The 21,146-nt window shown below is 42.4% G+C and overlaps 1 protein-coding gene across 1 annotated transcript; it reads right to left on the bottom strand.

Annotated features, from left to right (window-relative positions):
- LRP11 (LDL receptor related protein 11) lies at positions 1 to 20,264 on the bottom strand. Its single transcript, XM_071549332.1, has 7 exons — positions 19,625 to 20,264; positions 14,224 to 14,387; positions 10,959 to 11,100; positions 8,792 to 8,917; positions 7,849 to 8,058; positions 1,792 to 1,893; positions 1 to 1,530 (listed from the first exon to the last, which is right to left on the bottom strand). The coding sequence occupies exons 1-7, from the start codon at positions 20,154 to 20,156 to the stop codon at positions 1,376 to 1,378; spliced, it is 1,431 nt and encodes a 476-aa protein (XP_071405433.1). The 5' UTR covers positions 20,157 to 20,264; the 3' UTR covers positions 1 to 1,375.
- Positions 20,265 to 21,146: the final 882 nt, after the last annotated feature.

Genomic DNA, 21,146 nt, shown 5'->3' with positions numbered 1-21,146 from the left:
TAAGAATAAAATAGGTTTATTAGAGCTATTTTACATAAAGTAATCAAGAACAAACAACTTGAAGAACTATTTGTATACCATGGCAATATTCTTGCTGACTTGAAGTTACTGAAGTACAAAAGACGACATACAAAAAGATGCATGCCTCATTTGACTCTGGCTTTATTGGGACCATGAGGAATGTGACATCCTTGGATAGTCAAACAAGACAGACAGCACAGTGTGTGTGTATATATATATGTATATAACATGTACTGTACACATTTTACTGTTAACACATCTGAAGTTCACTCACACGTATCAATTACTTGCTCTAATTCTATGAGAATTTTTCTGAGGTGAGGGCAGATCACCGAAACTTTCAAGCTTTGCAGGGAGTGATGGGATAACCAGCAGGAGTCCTACACTCTGAAATCTTTGATAAAAACTGCTGAGTGCTGCTTTCTCATGCTGTGGGAGGGTGGAAAAGGCTGAACAAGCCCTGAGCTCTGGAGGGAGACACAGCTCTGGGATCATACATAGAATCATAGAGTGGTTTGGGTTGGAAAGGACCTTAAAGATGATCCATCTCCAGCCCTCCTGCCATGGGCAGGGATGCCACTCACTAGATCAGGCTGCTCTTGGTTCCATTCAGCCTGGCCTTGAATACTGCCAGGAATGGGTCATCCACAGCATCTTTGGGCAATAGTACACAACTGCTGTTGAGCACTGGGATGTCCAAGCTCATCTACTGAGGACTTGTAGTTTTTCATTTCCCCATTTGGTAAGCACGACTCTCTGCTAGTGGTGCAGAGGTTTAAACTATGAATGAGAAAAAGATGCTTTGTGCATTAAATCCCAATTTTCTTCACAAAAGCTGGTGCGTAAAGAGTGATTGCTTTTAACTAACACAGCATTCTTCAGTGAAAATACTCCCAGTGTATCTGTGCTGGACAGTGAAGTAGCACATTGGCTGGAGCATCCTGGTCCCCAGAGCAGAGCACAGCAGTGGCAGCAAGGAGGAGAGCATGGTGGCACAGGCTGACCCCTACACCTCGGCCGAGGCTGCTGAGCCTTGGCTGCCCCAGTGCTCTGGCCCCAACTGCTGTGGGGAGGGCAAGGGCCTCCTGCATCCAGCATGGGGTCTCCTCACCGTGCAGTGTTTTCTGCACAAAAGTCAAATAGATCTACTCTCTGGAGCCTGAATGCTTCTTAATTTCTGAGTGTGGGCATCTACCCCCTTTTTTATATTATCACCAAAGGGGAAGAATATGTTCCTCATCTCATAAGCTGATTCTACACTTGAAAATTAACTAAGGATTTTGGTGCTTTTATAGGGGCAGAGATTCATGGACACAGGAGAAGGGAGAGAAAACAACTGACCTAAATCCAGTTTTTAGAGATACATCCCATTGATGAGGTAATCAGACTCTTCAGATGTAATAGGTCGAGCTTTTTTAAGCTTCTGTTTCACTAAGCGCAGTCTGCAAGCAACCATAAGAAGCAGCAAAGCAGTGATGGCCAAGCCTAAGGCTAAGGGTAACACAGCACCTACAATAAGGTTAAGAGAAATTACATTTAATTTATTACAGTGAGATGCTGGTAGAAAAACCTGAAATTTTTCTTTAAAAATACAGCTAATCTATCACTTTGTTGCTAATATTTGGAGCACCTCATGCTACAGAACTAAACTGTATGATCATGCATGTTAGGAACAGTGCAGAATATGGAAGTACATTATTCAATCTTGACCATTGTATCTATATCTATAGCAGCTAACTGAACAATTAACATTTACATGGTTGGTCTTACCTGTTTCTGGGACTGGTCGACCACCTCCAAGCTGATCTCTCTTTGGCACCATCATGCCATTCCCATTTTTATCATCTGTTCTTTTCCCTGAGGAACTGTTATCTGGACAAAGTCAAGCAAGATAAATGAGCATTGCTGTTCAGTGACTTAGGAAGTCTTATCCACAGGACACTAGAATTAAATAATGTAAAGTGCTAAATTTAGGGAAAAAAAACCAAATAAAAGAACAGAAGTTTAAAAACTTCTGACTTCAACTATTTAACTTGAATTTTTGAGATAATGTGAAACTAAGGCTAAAATGTGAATTAAATTTTGCATCCCGAACCACAGTGCATCTCAACCAAACTCAAGTGGGATCATTTTCCACTGAAAAAAAGAGGGATATAAATTCTGTTTTACCATCTTCCAATACAAGGTATAGACTAGTGGGCTAAAACATTGCTAAAGCTCTCATATATATAGCTGGAAATGAGGTAATTTCAAGTTATTGATCTCTGCTGTTGGAACTTGCAAAGCAGAAAATGTGTAGGTTGACCGTACAAATCACCTTAACTTTGCCTATTCCCTGATGCATACAGATGCAGAACTTGGGTACATAAAAGAAGACATAAAAATATGTGGTAAAAACAGTTCAAAGAGGGTGACCTTGGAGTCACCACAGTTTGTGTAGTAGGGGAGATGTTACAGAGCATTGTAACTACTCAAGAAGAGATAACGCATACTTTGCTGCCAAGAAGTGTTCTTGGGAATGCATGGGGTGGCAGTTCTGCTTCACAAAAGCAAATGGTAACTCAGCTGGGACTCCTTCTCCCTGCTTTCCCACTGAAGTACTACTCTGACAGCTGTGGGGACACCGTGCAAGAGTGACAGCTGAATCCACCAACACCCTCACAAAAATCAGTAATACGCCTATGTTTTTAAAGTAATGACTATATTTGGGGCTTACTGATAACAAAAACAGCAAAGGGTACATTGACTGTGCTGCGATATATTTGCTGGCAGCCTTCAGAACTGTGACAGAGCCAGAAGAAACAGACTATGCTACAAGATCTGTATAATATGAGTGTGAAGTGTTGTAAGTGGAATTACATATAGTGGTGGGCGTTAAGGAAGTGTTTAAGTCAATTAGCTTGGAACATGTGCTCTGTGTAAACTCCCACCCACCACCAGCAGCTCTAAAATGCCCTGGAACATGTCCCTGTCAGTGGCAGCAGTGAATACACACGACTGTTAATTAAAGCTTAAATTGTTTCATCGATACTGTCATGAGGTCAGTGTTGATGTCCCCAGTCTAATGCAGAACACAGCCTCTCAGCTCTGGCTTTACTGTCCTGCCATTATGGATAGGGGTGCATAAACATTAACTTCACCTCAGGAAATGCCTTAGGAATGAGCAGTGGTCTCCTTCTCATTGGGCTCTTTATGTTGTTCTGGCAGGTAAAGAGGGCTTAAGAAAATGCTAAGTGTAAATTGTACTGGCTTTAAAGTACCTGTGTGGTATCAGAGCTGTGCAAGACCACCTGAATGTAAGTGACACAAAAACCAGCAGCTGTTTTCTGCTTCTGTTTTTCCTGAATGACATTGTCTTTATGTTGGAAATACCCAAAAGACATTGGCTCTTCTTAAGAGCTGCTCCAGCCAGCATGGCAAGGCTTATTTCATAAATTTGTTTCCCTCCCATTTGAGTAAACGGAGTATTTAAGCCAAGTGCTTGTAAAGACACTAGGCAAATACAGAGAAAAGTTTAGTGAGAAAAAATTTTGGAAGAGTAGAAGAACAGAATCCCTTCAATAAGGCTTATAACATTTTCTTAAGACTTGTGGCTGTTCTTAAATGACTGGAGAGACTATCAGAGTCAATGCTGCTTAACATATTACCTATTATCACTAGAATACAAAGAGCAATTTCCACAAACAGGTTTAGGATCCCAACACAACCATGTTATATGGGTTTCATTTTGTTTTCACTTCCTCTTGATTTTCTAGTCCGTTCCTAGGAAATTGCAATTTACAGCCCTTTCCAGTTACCCTAAATTAGAGATCTAGGTTACAGCTCCTGCTGTCGGTGCCTCCACAGTAAAAGCATGACTAAGGCTTGGGCACTCAGCCAAGTGTTGTAATCCCAGTCCTGAACAGCACTGCACAACAGCTGGCACGGGCAGCCTGGGAGAGGCAGAGACCTTGTGCCAGGGGAATGCAAAGCTGTTATGGTGATTTATACACTTGAGTTGGCTATGCTGGGAGCGCAAAGCTTCAGGCTGCTCATGAATTCAACCCGTCTGCATGAGTGTGTCTGCTACTGGCTGTTGCTGCTTAGAAGCCAGCCCACTGCTCACTCTGTGTACTCTGCTGCACCTGTATGTTTGCTATATTCATTTGCAAGTGCAGCCATGCCAGAATGTGCAGCTGGGTTTAAGAACTGCCCTGGAAAAGGACACTGGGGCTCTTTGGAGGCAGCTATGCAGAAATGCTGTGCTGGCCTTTGCAGGGGATGCAGTCTGGGTTACTTTACCATGAAGGCATGTCTGCAGAGAGAGAAAGGATTCATTTACTGACATCAAATGCCTCTTCCTGCCTCTGCTCCCAGCTTTCGAAGAAAATATTTGAACTTCCAGCTTGGGCAAAACTTAAACCATGAGTCTGCTGCAGAAGACTCTATGCCCTGAGTGTCTGAGGAAGTTATCTCAAAGTTGGAGTTAGTGTTCCCCTGGAATCACCTTGCTGTAGAGGAATCCCACTGGAAAGGTAGGAGTGCAGAAAAAGATTCACCCACTGGCAACAATGAATGACTTTTGGGTTTGTTTTGGTTGCTTGGTTGTGTTTTGTTTCTCCTTATTGTGAATAGATCCCTGCTAGGTCAGGTAGAAGTTTTAAACAGTACTTAACTTGGACTTGCATATTTTCATACTTCAGTGTAATTCCTTAAAAAGTTTATATCAGAAACAAACATGAGGGGGCACTGGAGTAAAGAAGGCAGGTTAAGGGGAATTTGGAACAGAGAAAACTATTAAAAGAAAATGGATTCTGGGACAAATTTTCCCTAGTATCACCCCCCTCATAGGCAGAACTCTCATATTCCTGCTACTGGGACTATCCCATAGCCTTTTAAAATGGAGAAAAGATAAATATGGTGGTACTTGATAAGGAGGTACCTTTATTGGACATCTTTATTGAATTCTGAGAGATGAAAACTGTTTATGGAGAGGTAAGTAGCAGAAGGGACATGCCCTTATTGGTACTGTAACCACCACTGTAATAAATACAAATTTAAGAAAGAAAACAAAGCAAAACAAAGCAACTCCTCAGTCCTGCAACTTTTTGGGGAAAACTTCTGTTGTTTAAAAGTCAGCTGAAATCTCCTGTATCAAGCATCAAATCTAGCAGCCAGCTAGAAAGTGCCACATGCTGTCTCCAGTAGATAACACCTTCTCTTACTCTTCCTTGCATTCTCTGGCTTTGATGGCATCATGTTTTCCTTTCTGAAACGTATTTCCATTACAACCTGAAATAGTCAACTAAGAAATAAGACAAAGGTAGCACTGAGTGGAGCAGTCACAAGTTAAAAGCTGGAACTTGTGCTGCCACTGTGAAGCCATATCCCTTAATAGGTATCTTAAGTAGACAGCTTTTCACCACACTGACATTAAAATCTGTAAAGCTTATTTTTAAAATTTCTGTACAATAATATATAAGAAGCCTGTGTATTTGCAAAATCAACTGCAGGCCAACAGGCCCTGGGCCAATAAAGACCTTTTCAGTGTGACTCACAGGCAGAGGTTCCACCTTGGTACCAGCAGAAGGTCCAGCACTGTCTGAGGAGACAGTCCATCTCAGACCAGGACTTCTGCCAATGAAATTGCTATACTTTTGAGACTGCTGATATGATTTCTATGCTTACCTCTCCTCAAAAATGCATCTAGCAATTACTGCCCCTCTGAACACTCCAGATGAGCTTCATGGAGTTGCTCCAGCATTTCTGTGTATCTCATTTTTGTAGCACATAGTTACTAGATTTGGTCTGTAACTTCCTTGAGGTGGCAGGTGCTGGAGAGAGGTCTAATTAATTAATCTGGGTGAATTTTTAGCAACAGGTTAAGATGCCTGTCTCCTCAACTCCATAATGACTGTGGTGCTTGCCCATGGGGCAGCATTTGAACATCTCTGAACCTCTGTGAACCATTAACGTACAGCATGTGACTCCTATGAAGTTTAAGTCTCTGCAGGAGAAGACAGCAGCTCAGAGCAGGTTTTGGCAGAGCATTTTTTGGCTGTTGCCATTTGGACACATGTACGTAGCACCTCTTCATGTCCCACCACACGCACCCCATTTTGAACTGATCCATATGTGATTTTAAAGCTCACTGAGCTGTTTGCTGCTTTCTTGGTTAAAAGTATTGGGCTCCTGGGTTAGTAAAAACCAGAACCTTCCATTCTAAGGGAAATTCTTAAGCATCTAAAATTAAATTTTTACTGAGCTTTGTCAAAACAGCAATAATAAAATCAGAAGAATCGAAACCAGACATGGCCAGCTCAAAATCTGCCTGTTTAAAATTAAAATGATTACAACACCTACTGGTAGTAAACCAGTTACTGAAGCCCTTCACACTTTCTTAGTTTTATATGAATTTTTTAGTTTGATTGTCTACTGCTGTGCAAAGGCTACCTTTAGAGCAAAACTGGTGCAAATACGTCACTCTGCAATGGGTAAACACAGAAAATGACTATGCAAAAGTGCCACGCCTTTAGATGTACTTCCAATTATAACCCCTGATTATAGGTTGCTGAAGTTGGTGACCTCAGTTCTGGTTTTGCATCTGGATTCACAAGCCACGTGGTTTTTGAGACCTACTTAGCAGCTGACTTTTCATTGGAGGCTGCAATGTCCCTTGGAAATTTGATGTTTAGTTTGGGTGGCCCCATATTAGGTGTCACTCAGGACTATGTGAGTGAGAAGGGTTTGGACCAGACTTCAGAATTTAAGTCATTCCAATGAGGAGCACTGAGGTCATCCACACTGCCAGAAAAGGGGGAAACTGAGAGACGATTTTAGTATCAGTCCCTACATATTCACCGAGGCAGTCAAATTCCTGAAGAACATTGCTTTCACTCCCTTTTCAGTCTCCACAGATGAAGTACAAGCATCTGAACATGCAGTGCCCTTTACAAGCGTTGGCAGCAGAGGGCACTGAGTACTGCTCTGTTGGAACTGGAAAATAAAACTGGTTATAAATAGCTATATCTTGGGACACAAGAATCTGTCTAATCATGAAGAAATAAAAGTAGGAGGTCTTATACTGATTTTAGGCTCTGTGCACACAGTTTTGCCTTCATATCATTGCCATTTCCTATCATTTTAGTTCATCAGCATGAACTTTAAAAGACACACCAATTTCACTGCAGCTTCTGGAGCTTTACCAAAGGCCAGGGTTGGGGGCTCTGCCTGTAACATCACCTCACATTGATTCAATACAGGCTTACAGCCACTATGGAGAACAATACTGGGGACCTGTACATGTTCACCTGATGCTGGTTGTTACCAAAGGCTGAGCCTTTTCTATAGTGATGAAAGAATTCTCTTGCCCTGGAGACACAGTATAGAAAAAAAAGATATTAGTTCAGAGGGGGAAAAAAAAGAAAGAAAAAACGAAGTCATAATTAGCACCAGGAAAAAAGCAATTACTCTTACCCAAGTTGAACAGTACTTTATTATGTTCTCCTGTACTACTCCCCTACAGATTTAAAGAGCCTTAGTACATCAGCCTACACAGCTGAACCTGGGGCAGAATTTGTATTTAGCTCACTGCATATTTTGTTCCTTAGACTGTATTATTTTCCTAGCATTCCTACATTTTAACTTTCTTTTTCACTCAGTAAAGAGCAGACTTGACAATAATAAATAAAAACCTATGTAGAACTTACAGGTTTTGTATTTTTTACATTTTCAATTTTTTTCCTCTTAGCCAGGCACCAAAATACAATTAAAATAAATTTAAGGTGCAAGACATTTTCTTTCTTTAAAGAGAATTATTTATTGAAATGGATTGATTTCAATTCTTACCTGGCACAAATCCACTGATTTGTTTCTTTGGTCCCTGAGAAAGCGATTGGTTAGACATGTCTATATCCACGGAGAGAAGTGGTTGATTTCTGGCAGTAGCTTTCAGGGTGTTTTCTGCAGAGTTTTCATCTGTGTTTTCAGTCAGTCCTACAGTCCTGTGCTGGGTAGTGCTAAGAGCTGCATGTGTCACCGCCTTCCGACCTGGGCTGACTGTTAACAGAACAAAAACTATCATTTCTGTACATAATTAAAGGAAATGGAAGTGTTCTTGAGGAAGGCCCTTCAATATAGGCCTTGAGGCAGGCAAAACAACTTCCTCAACTTCCTGTGAAGCAGTGTGAGTTCCAGATACGTAACAGGTTAACAGTTGCTTGCTGCCAACTGTTAAGCAAGAGTACAGTCATGAACTCTGTAGTGACATCCAGCAACTAAATTATCAATACCAGAGTGGTTTTTTATGCCAATTCACCCTATAAAGATTTTTGTTCGCTTAGCTGAGCATGGGCACATACTGAGGGATGACTAAGGAAAGCAGAGTGATGATGAATCAGCTGGTTCCCCTAAGTGCTCACAGCATTTCAGATTCTTCTAAGGTGTGTAGCAGCACTTTGAAGAGTATTTCTAAAACACTCTTTCCAATAAAGACCAAGGTTCTTGTTTCCAGAATCATCATGAAAGTGAAAAAATGGATTTTAAAAATGGTCAACACAAAATCTGTCATTTAGGTACCCTTGACAGTTTTAATATGCTTTGAAGAAAATTTCTGAGCACCTGTTGTATATGGACATTAAATCTTCCCATGTGCTAATTCCAATGAAAAGCTTTATGTTGGGAGCAAGCTGCTTGCTCACAGGGAGAGAGGCCACAGAAGTGGCATCATTCTCCTTTGGTCATTCAGGCTGTCGTTACTTCCACAATCTACACTGTGTCCTGGCACACTTACGATTCTGGCAGAAAGTCTCATCCGATCCATCAGGGCACTGTCTCACACCATCACAGGCAAAAGTGATGTCAATGCAGCAGCCATCATCACAGATAAACTGGTAACGAGAGCAAACTCCAGCACAGGCTGTTGAGAGACAATTCCCAAATTACCAAAAAAGAAATCCAAGTAGTAAATACTGGGTCAATGACTAAGATCTACAGCGCTGAGGAAAAAGCAAAACCATGCTATGTCAAGAAGGACCAGGAACAAGGCAAAAAGTTGAAGAAAGATCAGATTTGGCCATATGATGTCATACAGACACAGAAGCTAACATAGGTAATAGCTGTTCCTGGCACCTTCACCACAATTCTGGCAATTTCTTTACTACAGAAATACTCAGTCTGAAGGCTGTTGCACCTTACACCTTGTGCAGCACCCTTACAGTGCTTTAAATTAAAAATAAATAAATGAAATCTCCATGGTTGTGATGGCATCCCTCCAACATGCAATTGCTACTACATACCCATTCTGTATTTTTGACAATATGCTGTTCTGCATGCACGCATATGGACTATATGAGATCTTTTACAGCATGTTTTCTGCAACCTAATTAAAATACTTAAAGAATGCTTGTCATTTATTTACATCAGTAATCCAATGACTTCAATACAGCACAGACCAGAACAGGACTAGCATAAGGTTTTTCAAATGCCTTTCACCAGAAAGGACTGACTTCTGCCTGCTTTAATATTTAGATTCCCCTGGAAATGGAGGGTGTCCCTGGACATTTCGTTTTGCATACTCAAAGCCTTCCTGAAACCCATTCTGACCCTGTAATTATCAAGTGTTTATATCTGTGCATTTGTCTTTCTTACAGCAGTGTAGTTCACTGCTTCATAAAGCACTATCAAGTTCAGTGTTTGATTAATGTTTTAACAGCCAATTGATTTGCATAAGGGATTCACAGCCTTTGGTTGTTCTCCTGCTATGTACCAAAAAGCTGTGCAATAGCAAGAGAAGTATGGCAGGAACATGGATGCCTGTTTAAAATCCCTAACATCAGAAAATACATCTCCTAAATTTCAGCACTAATGATAGCATGGATCTTGCATGTTTTAAGGCACTGGTTTAGCTGTAGTAGTAGCACTTGAATTGCTAACATAGTTGGGGAATTAGAAAAATAAAAAAGATAGCAAATCCTCTATGTGCTCCATACAAAAGATACCCTTGATACCCACAGCAGCAAACAAACAAACCAGCAAATCTCTCTGTCTGTTTTAGCTGAATTAAACATTAATGAACACAACTCTATCATCCATTACTGGGACTCAGGCATTATTCAGCAGGTTTTTTTGCAATACCAGTTTATTGCCACAGGGACTACCCTCTCACATAGAAATACTGCACTGGTGCAGAGCAAGGTTTTCACTGGTTCAGCTGAACATGGCGATAACCCTCTTTAACTGTTACGTTGTGCCAGAGCACCAGATCTGTACTATCAACTTGTTAATTATAATGTAATTAGAAGTTATTACATTAAACAGAACAGGACTGACAGTCATTGAAATCTAAATTACTTTATAGCCTTATGGTTTTCACTTGTTTCTGGAACTCAGAGTTTAAAAATGATGGGTCAATTCCAGTTTCAGCTTTCCCAGTAGCATAAGGCTTCAATAACAACCATTAGAAAAACTTCAATGTATGAAAAGTCAGACTACAGATGCAGGTCAGTATTATTATTAGCCTGCCTCACACATACTATTAACTGATTTTAACTGGGTCTTCCCTATAGCACAAGCCTTGTTGTCCACACCGTCTCACTGCTACAATGTGCCTGATACCTATGGCAGTATTTAATTTTTCCAAACCTGCATGCTTATAAACTATAGAAGGACACAATGGACTTGATGATCCTTGTGGATCCCTTCCAACTCAGAATAGTCTGTGATTCTGTGAATATTCAATGCTTGGAAGTATTATTGCTGTAACACATAAGTAACGCTTGCTTGTTTCCTCACTCTGAAAGAGTGATTCAAAGCTGAAAGAGATGTTTTTGTGTAATGGATAAGGACAAGATACAACACCAGAAATGAAGAAAAAGATTTTTTCCTCCATCAAGGCCCTTGCTCTGCTCTGAATACCATACTTTGAGTGTCACGCAAGCAACAACAGCTCCTTTTCTCACCTCCTGCAGAATGAACCATGGGCAGAACAGTCACAGAGATGTTGTCAGAGCTCCGCTGACCTGCAGTGTCTGTCACAGTTAGCTGGAAAATATACTCGCCTTCCTGAACATGAGACAGTTTCAGTGTCCCTGGTTGTGGTACCTGATTAAAGAAACACAGCAAAAATATCCCATACTGGTATAAACAGTCCATCGATAAACTTCTAGGAATAGGGATCTCATTTCATGCCAGCCTACTCAAGCATGTATGTCAACATGTAACATTTGATTTTTTTTTTTGCATCCATTTGTGAAAATAAACACACTTACTATTTAGGTACTGTTTCTTATGGTACACTCAGTTACCTGGAGCAATGGATCTTGGTATGGGAGAATAAATGGACACATACATTTAACTCAATTTTTTAATAATTATAACTTTAGAGGGTAGGCAGTAAAATATTAGCCTTTTGCTCTCTCTTGAGTTAATCGATAGACAATATACATGGATCCACAGAAGTGACTTATGCTATCGGTTGATTTATGACAAGGTGAGTGGTAGCATTGCTTTATCAATATGACTGCCCACCTCTGATCATTACGATATTTGATGTAGTCAGAACTTTTGAAAATTGCTGGACTCAAATTTTCTGTGTCCTGTTCTGAATTTCCATGGCTTTCTCTGAACCAGAATTAAGTTCATTTACAGTGAGTGACCTAAACATTAGGTTTCAGAAAGTCATGTAATTAAAAAACCTTAAAATTGGCTTAGATCACTGAGGAATTAATAAAATAACTTATTCTATGATAATTTAAAGCAGGTATCAAACTAGCATCACTAGTACACTAATAATTTAGAAGTAGCTTTGTATAAAATGAGTGTGGTATTTGCAAATGTTGTTTGGTTTTTTTTAACCTCCATTAACTATTACCAGTCACAAATAACTTCAGCTGTCTGAGAACTCACTGACACATACTTCAGTAACCACAAAAGGGTTCTGCAGGTTTACTGGACATGCAGTGCATTTTTACAAATGAAGCACACAGGGCTATTTTTATAAGTAATTGGAAGACATATTAAAATCCTCTGTGATTAACTTTAATATTTAAACAAAAATTCAATAAAGATGTTTGCTTAAAGTTGCTTTTCATGCCTAAAAGAGAAGAGGAATTTTTGATGAATATGATCATTGAGTTCTAGACCTACCTTCATAGCAGAGTGTATTGATAAATGCATTTTTCTCTCTGAGTAAGAGAATTTGCTAACCGAAATTTCTTTCCTTTTTTATTCACATGAATGGACTTGGTTATCTGATCATGATGTTAATTACCACCTGATGGAGTGTATGACCCCTTAGAATTCTGTGTATTACAGAAATTAATAGGCTCTAAAAAACACGTGCTGCTGTTCACCATGACTGCTGGGAGAGCAAATACAGTATTTCAAACTCATGAGCCCTGAAGTCCAAGTCTCTTCTCATTGCAGAGCCAGAGAAATGCCACTGACTTCCAAATATGCCACCAATCCTCCCAGCAATCTCTTTTGACCTGTGCTTTCCTTTTAATCTTCATCTTGCCCTGAAGAGTGCTTGCCTGTACCTGCTTTCTTGGAAACTTTGGCTTTAAATAACTAGTAAATTTCCAGATAATCAGCATTTTAAAAAAACCCAACCCATTATTATTCCTAAGTATTGAGGAGCCGCACAGGTACAGAGTGTGGATAGCAATCTGAGAAGCAAATTATCTAAAAAGCAATAATCAGTCACCATAGAAAAAAACCCCATTACACTGGCTTCATTCTAAGATGTCTTTATAGCAGTCCTACCTCCTTCGTCTTCTATTTATTCTTTAGTATATAAAAGCAATGCAACAGCTGCCTTTTATGTTATTTAAAAACACTCCTATTCTCTCTTGTAGCTATGGATTCATGCATTATTCTCAAAGAATAAATGACATGAAATTCAGTAGCTTCAGGGTGGTAACTGAAGCACAAAAGACGTCTTCTGAAGAATGTACAAAAAATATCAAAATTATTAATTGAACTCTAAAAATTAAATTATCATGGCTAATCATCAGGGTACATATCTGTAGGAGAAATCCCTGCTCATTTCAACACAATGGAAAAGTATTTATTTAAGCATGAATGTGTGTCAAATTCATTTTCTGTTGACAAATACAAAGAAACCACCAAGATTAATGAGATTTTTGCAAGTTTAAATCGATATAAGACTTGTTTGTATTTTTTAGATTGACTCTAAGTAATAGTAAAAAATATAAATTGAAATTTTTTAAATTAAATTTTCATTTTTGTCTTGAGTCTAGATATATTACTACATCACAGAGTATTTAATTGCTCTTGAAAGACAACAATGCTGCAAGGAGTCATATTAACAACTCTTGCTAATAAAATGTTCATTTCATCCAGATGATCTCTAGCAACTATTCTTAAAGCCTCGTTTTGGTCCACACTCTCTCACTTTACATATCCTTCCTGCTCAAGGTGGAGTTCCCAGTGTGCCCTGGATACAGTGGGCTGTGAACAGAATATGTGTAGACTCTGTGGTTTGAAACATTTTTTCTTTATTTTTCTGCTGACCCTAGGGCATTCACAAAGAAGGCTAAGATGAAGAATCCCTCTTGATAGTTAATTTTAAGCTGAAACCGAAGTGCAGCAGAAAAGGTATGGATAAAATATCTCATAAGGTCTATATCTCACATTTCTTTGCAGTTTCTCTATAAGCATTGACAGAAGACTGTTGGTGAAAATACCTTATCATTTTTCGTAACTGGATTACTGAGGGTTCTTTAATCTGTCTCACAGAATCTGAAACCCAAGTGCAGTGAGAACAAACAATGACAAAAGGAAGAAGAGCAGAAATGCACTAAAGTATTAGCATTTACTTGTTTGATGCTTGGCTGTCTCATGCCATCCAGGATAGGTATTAACTGTATAAACCACTAGAAATAATCACTGGAGCAAACTCCCAGGGACAGCGCGTAGTCTCCTTCACTGGAGGTCTTCAATATGTGATTGGACAGGTATGATAACCTCATCTAGGCTCCTTGTCCCACAAAAGGTTGGATTAGATGATCTTTTGAGGTCCCTTCCCAGCCAGGCTGCTCTACATTTCTGTGAAATAAATGTTCAGATTGCACAGACATCCCAATTTTGGTGCCTGGCAGACAGATCCATTGGAATGCATTTAATATTGTTATCTCTGCATTTAAAACTGTATGAGCACAACAATCTGGAAGTCACTGTCCGTGTGTGAGACTGCATGTGTACCTGCATATCAACTGATGGGTCACCATGCAGGAGGGTCCACTCATACTGCACAATTCCATGGTCATCTGAGCTTTCTCGGCCATCCAAAAGCACCCAGTCAACAGGTGACTGCAGCACAAGATCTTGGCCTGCCTTGCACTGTGGAGGCTGATCAGACTCTTCTTCTTCAATAAAAAAAGAGAACATCAGTTATTTATCAGGGAAAGCCAAGTGATTATTTAAATAAACCACCTTTTTTTTCTTGGTTAAGGTATTGTTTGACTAGTGTGCAACTTCCTGAAAGATGGACATGTTCATTAGTGCACATTTTATTAAGCAAAGTAGTATCTACTCCAATTTTAGTTAATTGTTCTATATTCAATGATGTCTTCAGGAATTAACTGCTACATTAGAAGCACATGGCATAGAAAACCTCTCTAGGCACCTGGATGTTTCAGAAATACAACAAACAGGATTGTAGTTTTTTAATCTGAACTAAGGAAAATGGGTTTAAATGTGAATTACATACAGATGGCAGTTACAGCATGCTTTTTATAGCACTTTACATAGCTTAATAGGCTTTTAGTCTCTTTTCATAATACATCATTACAGGACTGAAAGGCTTATTTAGCATAAGCTGGCACCCTGGTGAAGCAGTGCACATTATGATTAAAAATCATCAGAAACAACCACCAATTTTAAGTGCTTCATTTAAGACATTCAAAGCTTGATTTTCAGACCATTTAGGATTTGTAGTATTTTGCTATATTCAAAGTACAATCGTTATTGATTAAAATTGTGAGTACTAAGTACTTCTGCCAATCAAACTAGAAGTTTTTCAGGTTAAACTAACAAAAGCCATGATCTGTTAAGTGACACAGCCTGTGAGAAGGGGTTTAAGTCATTTGTTCTGCAACCTTCAGGCAGTGCAGCGAAGAGAGAGGGATAAAACTAGTTCTACAAGTCAGTATTTGACCAGTCTAGCCACAGGATTGTATCTTTCTGCAGTTCCCCACTCAAATTTCATTCCTTCTCTGCACACTCTTCAACCTTTGCAAAGGATACCCTTTAAAGGATATTGATGTTATGCTCAGAAAACCATCTACTGAACACAAGGTTGTAACCTCACTCTGTGTGAGCTGCACAAGGAAAGGCACTTCCTTGCCAATGTAGGGGGTCTTCCTTGGACATGCTCTTCAAGAGTATCAAGACCTTGCTCAAAGGCATGGAGCTCATTGGAGCAGTGGGGCAACTGTTTATCTCTGACTGAACAGCAAATTTCTTATTTCTTGGGTTTTGTCAGGAGTAGGTAAGGCATAGAAAAATTCAATGTAAATGCCTTAAGTTAGGAAAACATACAAATAACTGAAAAAAGGTCTAATAATAGAAAGTATAAGACAGTTCTCACTCATCCAGCTGGCCCAGGAAGCTTTGACTAATTTGTATATACTCAGTTCTCAAAATCAACTTTTTTTTTAAAAAGCAGCATCTAGGTGCAAAAAAAACACCATTGTTGTTAACAAACACCACTATTACAGTGCCAGGGCAACTTTTATTTGGTATATTGAGTTATGTAAGGTCTTCCCACAATTATTTACTTTACCAATAACTGTCAAAAGGAGATCAACCTGGGTCTGAAAAAGCTTCTTCTGCTTCTGCCTTGGAGATGAGTTTCATGTCACCTGTCTGGTTTAAATGACTCAATCAATGCCCTGCAGGGGCAGAGACAAACCCCACTTCCCCTGGGCCCTAAGCAATAAGGATATTCTTTTCCTGGACTGACTTTACACTCCAACAGCAGGAGCTTCAGTGGAAGGACCACTTCACAGTGAGGCACGTCACAGAAATTCCTGCCAGCTTTTTGATAAAGATGAATGAGGGACCACACAGACCTCTTGTCCCAAAGGATGGATGCACCATCCTATGCTTGTAAGACACCAGATCATCTTCAGAAAGATAAACCAATGGCAAAACAGCTCATATTTTGCTCTAGCAAAGGAAAAAATGGCCTGATAGAGACATACAGCATGGGATGAGATAGTCTATTGAGCTGAAGACTTTTTCCACATTAAAGATTTAAGAAATGGAATACCTGATTCTTAGAGAGTGAAACACCTCCAAATCTGGGGAATACATGCTTCTAAGAAGTCAGCATTAAAAAACCAAGAAGGCATACTCAGGAGACACATACAGCCACCACTCATGGGAGTCAAGCACTATCAGCCACAGGTGGGCAGAAAAATCGATCTCAGAAAGCATGTCAACTTCTGTTTTTAATTTGCATTTATGTTGCATGTAAATAACCAGTACAGAACTGATATCACAGGCCAACATTCTTAGATGCTGAAGCAGGCTACTTTACAGAAAAAGGGGTGCAACTTTATAAAAAATGGTTTTCTCTTTGAGGGGAACATGATAGGCTTAATTTATTCTTCTTCCTCCATCCTTTATCCAGACTTACCCTGCCAATAATGAAGCTGCCAGCCAGTTGTCTGAGTAAAAGCTTTGTTATAAAAGTTTATTTCACTGCCAACTCCTGAATGTGTTTGATATTAGTTTACCTTAATGTTGAATCTTTCCATTGCTCACCACTAGTGAGCAGCACAGAAGCAGTCAGACATTTCTGGTGAGATACTCAAGTCCTCTTTCTTTCTACAACAAAAAATTTAAAAATCTGCCCAGCATAGGCAAAACCAACTACCTCTCATTTCAGTATAGGTATACAGGGTTTCACTGTTAGCACAGCACAAACCACCTGGAAGTGCAACAAAAATCCACAGCCAAACAAGCACAAACTGGGTGTAAAGTGAAGAACTTGGACTTACACTGAAAAGTTCAGTCCTCAAAAACACACCCCAATGCTAAACTGTCCAGGAATTACACAGACCCATTTGATCTGAGAAATATATATCTGCCACTAATTGGTCACAAAATTAAATAAGCGATTTGATTTGGTTTAATGAAGATCCTTAACATCAATGAAACTACATCCTAGAGATCGCTGTATTCTAATTCTCAGAAATATTTTGGAATTATAAGGACACCACATCTATGGAGAAATATTGTTTTGATATTCTCAGAAAGAAAACAACAGAAGACACAACACCAAAATATTCTGGGGAAAAAAAGGGAACAGCTAAAATGTGATCCCTTCATGGAAGACAATCTTGCAATGTCCTTTCCTAAATTTTCTAAATTCAGTCATGGTGTGAAAGAAGGGAAAAGAGATGTGCCTTCATTGCCCTGTTGTCCAGATTATTTTTTCAATGTAATTCAAGAATTCAGTGGTAACAAAACATCAGAGCAAAATAATTCAATATTAATTTTATCTCTCCTGGCCTATGTCACAGTTGACAGATGTTTGAATAAAAGTTCATTCTTCTTTGTGGCTTTGCTTCAACTCCAGTGTAATTGCATTAAGAAATCATAATCCCCTGTTTCCAATATCACCATCACTCACAAAGCAGACAAAGCAATTTGCAGATTAAGAATTGAAATTGCCTTGCAAGCAAGCCCAGTACTGATAGGCAAAAATCTGACAAAAAGGCAAAGCATTTAAGAATTTCAGAACTCAAGAACACTTGGAAATAAGAAATGCAAGATTTCTAGTAGGTAGAGTATCATTTGTACAATAGTATTATTGATATTATGCCATAACCACACTCCAAGTTTTAATAGAATTAAGGCAGTTCAAAATGAAGGCTAATTCAAGATTTTGATGGAAAATGTAGTCTTAAGCCTCACATCTTGCAAGTGCATAGCGGCTTATGAAACAATTACCCCACAGTTGCTACATAAATAATGGTTGTAACTAACACTTTCCCCGTTGAAAATGTCAAAATCAAACCTTGGGTCCTTCTGGTACTTTAAGCTTGCCTCATCTGTACTGACATAAGATCCTTGCTATGCTTCCGAATCTACCTGCCTATACACTTTGAGGAAAATATTTAGGCGTCAAAGCACCTCTACAAATTGAGCCCCTACTCTCATATTTTCCTGGGGGTTCTCATTGACTTTCTCATGATAAAGGCAGGACTGGACAGACCTCAAGCCTGAGGTCTCCCCTGCTAAGGGAGCAGTAACAGAGCAGGTACATCTGGGTACAGTTTTCATCCACGCCAACACCAGGTCTTCTTCCTGTTGCATGCAGTGACTAATTTACTTCAGTTGAGATCTGTTGCTGAAGAAGATGCAGATGACATTTTGGAAGGTATTGTCAACGGAGGAAATGAAATTAAATCAAAATTAGTTCAGATGCAACTGTTTAACAACAGGAGGTGGGGGAGGGATAGTAAATTCTTTGGATCAGGTGCTGGAAAAGAGACTCTAAATTTAGAAATCCAGACTTGTTTTCATCTACAGCTGCTTGCTCTGGATTTTCTTAAATATGCTTAAGGGTTGAACAAACTGCTGCTTTGAATGTGGCCCAGGCTCCAGAGGTCCTTATAAAGAACGTCCATGCTGTCTCTGGACTACTGGTGAGGTACCCTTGTCTTCTTCAGGATAGCTCTCAAGTTCTTAGGCAGGAAAATTCCTGAATTAAGTGAATGAGAAACTGGCTTAGGCAATAACATTTGGACAGCACCCCCAGGAAGAAGGGCATGTGCTTGCCCTTGGGCTACTGTACCAGGTTCTGGCATAGCTGAGATCAGCATCTCGTGCTTCCCAAGTTGCCCAGCACCTGCAGCTTCCGGGGAGCCGTGGCCTCTCTGGCCCACCGGAGCTGTGGGGCCCATGGATGTGCCTATGCCACTGGCTGGCTCCCAGGCATGGTCATCCACAAGGGTTCTGCAGAGAGAGAGGTCTGTGGGACACGTTTTTCCAAGCCTGAACACCCGCAAAAGCCCAAACGCCCTCACAGAGTCACAGAATTGACTAGGTTGGAAGAACCACAGTGGGTCATCTGGTCCAACCTCGGTGGTAAAGCAAGGCCGTCCTAGAGTACAAGGCATGGGATTGCATCTAGGCAGTTCTTGAGTATCTCCAGTGAGGGACACTCCAGAACCTGTTCTGGACAATCTGTGCCAGTGTGTGGGCTCTGCACAGTAAAGAAGTTCTTCCTCATATTCAGGTGGTATTTCCTGTGCAGCTGTTTCTGCCCGTTGACCCTTGTCCCATCGCTTGGCACCACCGAGCAGAGCCTAGTTCCAGCCTCCTGGCACCCTCCCTTCAGATATTTATAGATACTCATAAGGTCTCCTGGGGCACGGCCGGGCTGCCACTCCGGGCTCCGGCCGGCGCCCACAGCCGGCACACCGCCGCTCCTCGCCCCCTCCTCCCGCCGGCGGCGCCTCCCGGCCCGGGGCGCGTTACCCACGCCGAGACATCCTCCCGGACGGACAGACGGACGGACGGCACCCGCCGCCGGCCGCCGCCATCCCCCTCCCGCCGGGGGCCGCGGCTGCCCTTGCCGAGCGCTTACCCGGGTCCGGCGGGGCGCTGCCGGCCGTGCGGCGGCTGTAGGAGCTGTACCCGCGGTGAGGGGCGAAGCGGCACACGGGGCGGCCGCGGGGCGCGCAGTCGAAGAGGAAGCAGCCCGGCTCGGCCGCGGCGCCCCGCGGGCGGGCAGGCTCCTGCACCACGGCCAGCGAGCAGCGCGGCTCGGCGCAGCAGGCGGCCAGGCACTGCCGCCAGCCCGACACGGCGCCGGGCGCCCGCAGGAAGGTGGCGCCGGCCGCGATGGAGTCTTTGGTGCGGATGATGGAGTCGGGCCTGGCCGAGAAGCCGCCGCCGCTGCCGCCGCCGCACCGCTCCCCGCCGCCCCCACTGCCGCTCGCCGTCGCCGGCGGCCCCGGCTCCTCCTGCTGCAGCTGCCGGCGGAACTCCTCTAGCAGCGTCTCCACGCCCGAGATCTGCGAGCGCAGGTCGGCCAGCGGCGCCGCGCAGCGCCCGCCCGGCAGCACGGCCCGGCCGCCCAGCGCCGCCACCAGCAGCAGCAGCACCAGCGCCGCCATCGCCCCGGGCGGCGGCGGCCGCGCCCCGCCGCACCGCCGAGAGAGCGGGCGCGGGAGGCGCCGGCCCCGCCCGGCCCCGCCAGGCACGATCAGCTCAGCACCCGCAGCACGAACAGCTCCGGCGGGCCCCGCCCCCGAACCGCCCCCCTGGGACTCGCCGGCAGCGTCTGCGGCGACGGCGCAAGGAGCAGCGGGTTCGAGCTGGCACAGGCAGAGTTAGGTTGGGTGTATTACATGTGTTTGGCCAGACTTCGCGAACGAAGATTTGGGAAGGGCTCTCCCCACGTGGGTGTGCCCTTCCAGCCTGTGCAATGGATTTTTTAGGTGAGACACAGCGTGCACAGAACTGGCCCCACCATTTAAGTCCTAAGGTCCATTTGCCACGGCCGAGCGAGCTTGGACAGTGACAGGGAAGTCCTCGGGACTGTCACAGCCTCCGGTACTAACCGGGTGTGACCCTGCTGAGCATCCAAGATGTGACGGGATGGGATGGCAGGGAGGCATTGAACTGCCAGGGGACAGTCCCCACTGAGACTCGAACTCAGGTCCTTGGGATTCAGAGTCCAGAGTGCCCTCCTTTAAACCATGGGGTATACGGGAGAAATCTGCACTGTGATGGTGGTGAGGCACTGGCACAGGGTGCCCAGAGAAGCTGTGGGTGCCTCATTCCTGGAGGTGTTCAAGGCCAGGCTGTAAGGCCTTGCGCAACCTGGTCGAGTTGAAGGCACCCCTGCCCATGGCAGCGGGGCTGGGACTGGGAGAGCTTTAAGGTCCCTTCCAGCCCTTCACATTCCGCGATTTTGTCGCTCCACGAGGGGAGGTGGCACCTGCACATAATTGGGCTCTGTGGTCTCTGAAATTGCTGGTGGTACTGTGACCCTAAGGAAACAAAAAACCAAACAAACAGGCAAACAGAAAAACCAAACAGAAATCCAGGAGGGCTCCATCCCAGGTGTAGCATTTCTGCTCAGAAATTTTGGAAAAAAAAAC

The sequence above is a fragment of the Pithys albifrons genome, chromosome 2 (assembly GCF_047495875.1).
Source record: "Pithys albifrons albifrons isolate INPA30051 chromosome 2, PitAlb_v1, whole genome shotgun sequence".
Taxonomy (NCBI): Eukaryota; Metazoa; Chordata; class Aves; order Passeriformes; family Thamnophilidae; genus Pithys; species Pithys albifrons.
This window is presented reverse-complemented; position numbering and strand designations above follow the sequence as displayed.

Excerpts from the sequence above, each read along its gene's own strand:
- LRP11 (XM_071549332.1), bottom strand. The coding sequence starts at position 20,156 with ATGGCGGCGCTGGTGCTGCTGCTGCTGGTGGCGGCGCTGGGCGGCCGG. Across the intron at positions 1,894-7,848 it reads AATCAGTGGATTTGTGCCAG|ATAACAGTTCCTCAGGGAAA; the intron begins GTAAGAATTGAA and ends GACTTTGTCCAG. Across the intron at positions 1,531-1,791 it reads TCGACCAGTCCCAGAAACAG|GTGCTGTGTTACCCTTAGCC; the intron begins GTAAGACCAACC and ends ACCTTATTGTAG.